Source organism: Natator depressus, chromosome 8 (genome assembly GCF_965152275.1).
Source record: "Natator depressus isolate rNatDep1 chromosome 8, rNatDep2.hap1, whole genome shotgun sequence".
In the NCBI taxonomy this organism is placed as follows: Eukaryota; Metazoa; Chordata; order Testudines; family Cheloniidae; genus Natator; species Natator depressus.
This window is the reverse complement of record NC_134241.1, coordinates 36,635,282-36,643,465: the sequence shown is the minus strand read 5'-3', so window position 1 is coordinate 36,643,465 and position 8,184 is coordinate 36,635,282. Positions and strand designations below refer to the sequence as shown.

General features: G+C 53.0%; 2 protein-coding genes across 2 annotated transcripts; both read right to left on the bottom strand.

The window, feature by feature from the left end:
* Positions 1–1,014: 1,014 nt before the first annotated feature.
* Positions 1,015–5,579, bottom strand: SLC35A4 (solute carrier family 35 member A4). Its single transcript, XM_074960763.1, has one exon. The coding sequence runs from the start codon at positions 5,570–5,572 to the stop codon at positions 4,595–4,597; it is 978 nt and encodes a 325-aa protein (XP_074816864.1). The 5' UTR covers positions 5,573–5,579; the 3' UTR covers positions 1,015–4,594.
* Positions 5,580–6,226: 647 nt separating this feature from the next.
* On the bottom strand, positions 6,227–8,184 carry LOC141992110 (SLC35A4 upstream open reading frame protein). The gene is made up of 3 exons (XM_074960772.1): positions 8,067–8,184; positions 6,764–6,862; positions 6,227–6,432 (listed from the first exon to the last, which is right to left on the bottom strand). Exons 1-3 carry the CDS (start codon positions 8,079–8,081, stop codon positions 6,235–6,237), a joined length of 312 nt encoding a protein of 103 aa, XP_074816873.1. The 5' UTR covers positions 8,082–8,184; the 3' UTR covers positions 6,227–6,234.

Sequence of the window (8,184 nt, the reverse complement as noted above, 5' to 3'; positions counted from 1 at the left end):
AACCTCGGGGCCAGCCTTTCTTACAGCGCCAGGCAGGTGTTCTGGTGTTTTAGCAGGTCTCTGAGCAGCTGGGAAGCTCTTTACCTGCATCTGCTGCATTGGGGAACTGCTTGTGTGCAATGGCAGACTGGCCCTGGGAGGTTATGGGGGACTGAGCAGGCAACGTGTGAGCACATTGCTAACTCAATACAGTACCTTCCCCTCTCCCCAACCGGGCTGGGAGAGAGCAGAGCATCAGCAAACGTAGCTTTATAAAGCTACAACTCCCATCAGCTTCTAGGCCCTCAGTGGGAAGTGCACTGTGACCCTGTTCCCAGCTCCTTTCCACAGCAATGGGGCAAGGCGTAACAGGGGCTTGGAGCCCAGTGCAGTACTCGGCAGCTGCTCCCAACTGCTAGGAGTGAGATACCCACTGAGGTCCAGCTTCACATGCCCAGAAATCAATCACAGCAGCAAAAGCAGCTGCACACGTCAGCAAGGAACCTGGCCCTGGCTCCAGCCCAAGGGCTGTCAGGAGCTGTTAACACACACAGTGCAGTGTTCAGAGTCCAGCCGCAGTTCCCCCGGACCTAAGGAATGTCTCCCTGCAGCAGAGGCCAATACACCCCCATGGGACCGGGTGTTAGGCATCTGAGGGAGGGGCTGACATGCAGGGCTGTTAAGGCCCCGGCTCCCACAGCCTTTCATCAGAGCAGAGGCCCTGGCACTACCACACACCCTGCCACTCCAGGAAGTGTCCCAATCTGGAGTTAAGGGACTAGCTGAAGGCTCTCAAAGTAGACCATTTAGGCCACACTCTATTACAGCCTCAACCCCCCCTACCCCCATGTGTGAGAACTAGCCCCATTACCCTTGCTGATCCTGACGCACGTGCAGCCCGCCTGGCCTAGGCCTTGAGAGCAGCCATACACCCTGATCATTTAAGATGCTGCAAAAGATGCACCTGGTCCACTGGAACAGGCCTAGTCTGAGCGTCCACCATAGCCCAGCCATTCACTGCTGGCCTGGACTGACCCCCAGGCAGGAGCCCCCGTTACAGCCTGGGGTAAGGCCGCCCTGTAGGCAGCAGCTTAGTGGGTTGAAGCCTCAGCCATTCCAGGGCTCTGCCCCAGTTAGGGCCCAGCCACACTACAGCATTTAACTGCAGTGTAAATGAATTCCCCAGCTCATTCCAGGGGGATGGGAAACCGGATCACAGCCTATACAGACAGTACCTTAAGCTCAGCCCCTTCCCACAGCAGGAGGACTTACTGCACCTTCCATATGCATCCTGCACCTACGGTGCCAACAGCAAGTGGGGCCTTCTCCCCTCTCCCCGGAAAGGTTTGGGAGGAGATAAAGTGCTTTACCCATGGGGCAGAGTGCCTAGCAAACATGGGTGGCTTGTTTTTCTCAACGGTTTATTCCCCCATTGGATTCAGCCAACAAGGAGGGAGAGACATACAGAGCTCGCTGTGCGTACTGCAGGGGACCCCAGTAAGAGCACGAGCAGGCAGACACAGGCATTTGGGAGTAGTTCCATGGGTAGTCACCGTCAGTGGACCCAGACAGGGTTCTGCTAAGCTGTCCAGAGCAAGGGTTAGCTCCGCACCACAGGGGAAAGGCTGAACAAAGCCCCCGTGCCTCTTTCCAGGGGCTGTCAGCAGTGTGGAGAATTGTGCTTCTGTGGGACTGGCAAGCACTGCTGAAATACTGTGGGAAATGAACTGCATGAGACAACTGAACCAGGAACCCAGGGCAGGTTTCTCATTCCCTCAGGCTACTGCCAGCTGAAATAAGCCAATGAGATTCTCAATAAACAATGTATTCACACGTTCCAATAAGATGCTGCGCTCCACTGAAGAGGGGCCCTTCGCTCCAATCGAGAGACACCCACATTAAAATGAGGTCAGACTGGGGGCTGGGCATTCGCCTGCTTGGTCTGACCAGTCTCCATGTCAGCAAGCAGATAGGAACAAGACAGTCACAAGAGCTAGGAAAGTGCAGGTTTTAATACCACAGCCAGCGCCAGGGTAGGCGTTGCTGTCTGGCGCACTGGGGGTGACAGGAATTGAACCTTGTCAAACCTAAGGTAGTACAAATCCAGATACAAACCCATCATTTATACAGACTAAACAGTCACTCTCAGAAACGTGCACTGCTGCAGGCATCAGCTGAGAAGTAGGGCAATAGCCCCATGCAGCTGCACTGTTCCCATGGGGACTCTAGGTCAAGTGGGAATCAGAGGCCTGTAGCAGGAATGGCTGCCCCCTGCCCTGCCCCAGCCTGGAACTGCAAGCCTGGGACTGGCACAGTGGGAAATGGGCAATTCAATTCATGAGATGAGGCACTGCTTCCCTGAGGTAGGGAGTTTGGGCTGTACAGCACAGGATCTGCCCAACAGCATACTGGGAAGCACAACACTCCAGGGCAGCCCAAGTTGAAGCCGGCAGGAGAGTGGAATGTAGTCAGACCTCTGTCCCAGGAGGCAGCAGCTGCATGTGGTGGCTTCTACAGGTTAATGGGCAGGTGCATTGGAGGAGACAGCATGGTCAGCGGAAAGGTGTACGGGGAAGGCAGTGCCAGACCACATGGGTCAGCCCAAAGCTCCAGCCCTGCCTCTCAGAGTGCGCTTTTACTGCATTTCTAGGCTAGGGAGGAAGCATTAGCCCCTGTTCAGACATCCTACTTTGGAAACAGCTGAACCCCTCGCCCAGTACACGCAGACCCCTGATGAGGTTGGGTACCGGGAATGGCAGAGCAGAAAGCTCTCCCCTGCCAAGCTGACTGCTCAGGCTCCTACACTGGCTGGTACAAAGCAGGGAGCTGCCTTCCTCCCACCTCGTCAGTTGCTTGTAAAGGGTTCAGTCATTTATGGAGAAATCCAGGGCTTGGCAAGGACAATTTTCAAGGGGGCAGGTCTCCACCACCTGACTGACAACTGGCAGCCCCGCTGCCTGCCTGAGCAGCCCCCAAAAAACAGACTGGACCATGGAGACTGAACAGAGATGGGGTCCCTCAAGGTGGGCCACTGGCATGTGTGGGGGAAGCTGGGACTGCCAGGCCTGCATCTGTTTTGTGTCTAGACAGAAGGGTCAGTCTGCAGGGCTGCCAAACCAGCTCCTGCCCCAGCACTGCAATCACCCCTGCCTTCAACTCTGGGATCTTAATGATTCCAACCATTTTCTTTTGGAAGTTTCTTTTCCTCTCTCCCAATCAACAGGGAACTCCTCTGGCTTCAAGCCACCACCCCAGCTCCTGCAGCGCATCATAGTTGACAGCTCAGCTAACACTCAACAGTAGCTGCTTTCATGCTGAAGATACAGATCTAAGCTTCAATCCAAAGGGCAAGAGGGGAAGCAGGAGTCAGCTGTAGGCATTGGGTACCTTGGAAACGGGCTGATGCTAGTGACAGATTCACCTGATGGGTTCCAGCTGGGGCCCAGGTGATCAGGGATAAGCTCTGCAAAGGTATTTAGGCACCTAGCTCCCACTGGAATCAGTAGGAGTTAGGTGCCTTTGAGCATCTGGATCCAGGAGTCTACTACAGGTTAAGAGCCAGATTTTGAGAAGCGCATGTGCCAGTGTGCGTGTGCAAGGAGTGTGAGTGATAACCATGCACACACAGGCCCCCAGCTGAACAGCAGCTGGTCATGTCACTGGAACTTTCCAGGGAGACAGTTACATGTATCATTTACACTGACAGAAGAGTTGACGGCTCTTTGGTGCTCTGTTACAGAGATGAGAGCAGCAGGTAGGAAGGGATCTGGAAAATACATTTGCCAAGTGCTGCATGAGAACAAGGCTCTGCCTTGGAGCCAGTGTGCAGCTCACCGCAGAGGATGTGCACAAAACCAGGACTATCCCCTTCCAAAAGGCACTTTGAATCTGTAACGGCTGGATCAGGGCTCAGAGCATTGTGGAGGCACAAGGCATGGCCAGAGAAGGAAGCAGCTCACATCACACAAGTGGTCCTTGAATGAGCTGGAATAGGTGCTGCTCAGATGTAAAGAGAGTCCCTCAAAGCTCTCCAAGAAAGGGCCTGAGGACGGGAGCTCAGGCAAAGGGGGAGATGGTCACAGAGGACCCCATTAAACTGCTGTTACTGTCACTGGCTTAGTCTTCACCAGGAAGCCCTCTCACCCTTCCCCTAAAAGGGATACATTGGGCCTGATCCTGCAGACACCAATGGCGGCTGCTGAGTCAGTGCCTTGCGGGACAGAGTCCCTGTATGCGGAATACTGAGCCCATGCAATGAACATGTCCCCTTCCGTGGGGACAGATCCCCTCTTGCTTCTTCGTGCTGCACAACAAATAGTGCAATTCCTCACAGTGCACATGCTAACTACAGGCAAGGTCTGCTTGTGATAGTCAGTAGCTTTCAGCTGCAGCCCTACTGCCTCACACATGCTTGTCCCTGACCTCAGGTGATGGGTTCTGAAAGGAATCTGCCCTCTAAGAGTGCAGCCAGTCCAGACTAATGCATTTGTTACATAAAAATGAGACGAAAAAAAAAAAAAAACGAACAAGCCGTTGCCACTCCCCCATAATAGCCCAGAACATGCCAGCTATAGCTTCAACACCAGATGTCTCCCACAGAGCTGCAAGGTGGAGTCTATTTGACTCCATAATACAAGTGAACAGCCAAGCCGATCAGCAGGACAGCAAGGAAGAAAAAGGCAGTGAGCTGCAGGCTGAAGAGCAGGATAGATAAGAGGGCATTAACAAGCATGGAGCAGGAGATAACAAAGAGCCTGGTGATGTTACTGCTGTGCTTCATGACCACAGACATTATCAAGCCATTCAGGGCCTGGCTCACCACAATTACCAGCACCCAGAAAGAGAAGCCATCCAGGAATCCAGCCCCATTGCTGCTCAAGAGATGGACAACCAAGTTCAGCAGGACTCCAAAGAAGTAAAGAAACAGGTTCTGGAGGGTAAGTGGCAGATCTTGGGTTTTCAGGATGACTTCAGTATAGACAGCAGACAGGCCTGATATCAGGGAGTACACAGAGATGAGCAGCAAGCCAATCAGGGTGACGTGCAGCTGCATCTCAGAGGAGCTGGAGGAGTGCTGCAGGTCCTGGAGGCCCCCATAGGTGTAGCTCACCCCAGCAGCTGTTAGCAGGAAGAGGGCCAGCCACTTGTGTACAGAGAGTCTTTGGTGCAGGAACATGCTGTACAGGAGAGCAGTACTGCCAATCTTCAGGTTACTCAGGACCTGGTAGGTGCTAGGATCCATGAACAGCTGCATGTGAACCACCAGGTTATTGTTGGCAGCATAGAGCAGCGCAGATAGGGCAAAGGGGGCAGCATGGCGCCATGACAGTGAGACTCCCAGCTGCCTCCGGTCCCAGATCAGCAGGGAAATGAAGGAGAGCACCAGCTTGGTCAGCTCAGTAAGAACCACAACAGATGAGGCGCTGAATGGGATCTTTCCATCCACTTTACACAGAGTCAGGAGGGGAGCATGAGAGCCATAGATAGTAACAGACATGACTAGCATCAGTGCCCACAGCACTCTCTTGAGCCCCCTGGTGGCAGGGCTGAGCAGTGAGCCAGCAGCACTACCATTCCCAGTAATTATTCCCATGAGGCAGTGGATACCAGCAAAGGGGAAAGGGTAGCACCTGGTCCTTTCACAGTCAGAGTCTCAGTAGAGGCAAGATCATTCCAGGATGTAGATGTGTTTCTAAAAATCAAGTCACCTCCTTGGAGAGAAAGAGAGCGACAACAAATGCCATATATTTAAGGACAGTCTAATTAGGAAGACACTGAACTATTCATTACGTGCTCAATGCAAGGAGAGGAACATGTTTGCTCTTCATCAGGGAAAGAAATGGAGGTCTCCCTAGAAATCAGAGAAAGCACATTTCCTGGGCAAGGGAATCGATATGTGAAGGGGTGTAAAAATAGCATGAGAGATGATCTGACACAGCCGCCCTTCCAGTCTACTTGGGGGGAATGCAGGGTAAGAAATTACAGTGAGAAAGGCAATTGTCAACATCCAGATTTTGAAGCTCGCAAGCACTGGACAGCTGAACGCAGCGATTGCTACCTTCAGGGTATTCTGATTAATAATTTTTGTAATCAGACCTGCTGATATTTCACACTGATCTGGTATTAAACATGTTTTACAATGGGCCAGAATGACATATATAGCTACAGTCCTGAAAGCCCCTTAAGATCATGTCAAAGTTGACTAGGATGAGAAGAGCTGTTTCTGGAGTGCACTGTTGTCCAAAGGATTCTCCTCTAGTCTGGTCCTTTCCTCAGTGAGCTGACATAGTCTCGGATTGTCTTTTCAACATTGGGAACTGCATAGGCCTGAGCTGCATATATTCCAGTGCAGGTCCCAAACACAAATCCTAGGACTGCAGAAGATCGGAGTTTGGCTACAATGTAACCTGCCAGAAACCCTTTGAGAAACGGAGATGCCAGCAAAGAACCATCCTGCAGAGAAAAAGGAGAGAAGGGGATAAATAGCCTCTTGGACAAAAGTGTACCTTAATGCATAAAACTTAGTTGGAACACATTGTCTTCTTCCACTGATTTCCCTAGACCGCTGTTGCCAAGCTTGTGTAATGTTATCACCACAGAAGAAATAAATATAACCTCAATATTTTGCTGAGAAAAGCAAGTAAAACCGAGCATTTCTTGGAGATACAACTAGTGTGCACTCTGAGTGGAACAGGATATATTCATTCTACTGGAAGATCACAGAACAGCACAACTTCTTGGGAGATTAATCTAGGGCTAAAGTGTTAAAGAACTCCAGTTTTACCTGGCCCACTCCAGCCTGCACCTCATCTTCCACTCGCTGCTGTAAGTTTTCCAGCTGAGACTTCAAAAAAGCAAGATCCTTCAGCTTTGGCCGTGGGTCCTATACAGTAAAAACAAAAACTTGATGTTGCATACTGCTTACAAACGTGCAATTCAGTAACTTCATGACAAGGAGTCAAATTCCTTTTGTTCAGGGAACTACTATTCTGGCACAGCATTTAGACCATGCTGAGGAGGGAGCAGGAAATGACTAGAGGGATGCAACAGACTGCACTAATGTTGACAAAGTCACATTTTAGATAGATCTATCTTTTAAACTAAAGATAGGAAGCTAAGGCTTCTCAGGCTTGTTCAGAACAGAATTAAGACTGCCTAAAAATATCCCATGGTTACTGAAGTTTAGTTCAGTCATTTTAATTCTGAAAGGGCTTAACCTATGTCAAAAGCCCATTATTTTCAACTTCAGACATTCTACAGTCATATGCATAATGAAATTTACAAGTGAGTCCGATTTCAAGCCTCCAGCAGTGCAATTTTGAGAAAGGATAGTAGGGCTTGACCTGTGTCACCTACAGAATGCCTTCATGGGGTGTATGCGCTACAGGTCAGGCCACCCGTAAAGCCAGAAGTCCCTACAATCGCGGCACTGTGCGGAAAGCGCATTACAAAATGCGAGCACCAGAAACGGCCACGAGGTTGGGAGAGCTGGAGGGAGGCGGCTAACGCCGCACCGCGGCAGGCTAGGGAGTATGTAGCCCAACAGTGGAGTTAGCTCATTTACGGGCCGCAGCAGGCTCAGGTAACCGCTTGCGGGGCACAGTTACGTAGTTACCGAGAATTGACTTCGCTGTTCCGGACACCGGGGCAGCTGAGCCCGGCCACCGAGCACGCTCAGCACGGGCCGGCGGCCGGAATGGCTCCCCGGCCTGACGTTTCCTCGCCGTCCGCAGCCCAGGCCGAAGCGGGGGCAGGGGACGCGGCGGCGGCTCGGGCCTCTCCAAGCCGGGGGCTTTCTGCGCCCCCCGGAGAACTCGGGCCCAGCGGAGGAAGAGCGGCCGGGGACGCGCCCGCCAAGGGCGCAGCGAGGCCCGCTGCCCGCGCGCGGGCTGGGGCCGGGCAGGCGGCTGGTCCCGGCCCGGGTCACAGCAGCGAGCCCTCGGCTCCCACCGACCCCCAGCTGACGGGACCGGCACCACCGCCTCCTGCCTGGCTCGAGGGGCGTCCGCCGAGCCAGGCCGGGCCGGGCCAGGCTATGAGGCGGGCGCCGGGCACGACTCAGCCCACCCTCCCGGTGCCCCTCTCACCTTATCATCCGCCATCTTCAGGCCCGGCCCTCCGTTCGCACATGCGCACTCCACACAGCATCCCCGGCCAGGGCGCCATATGGCCCAAGCAGGCGCGTTGACAGCTGAGAAAGGCGTC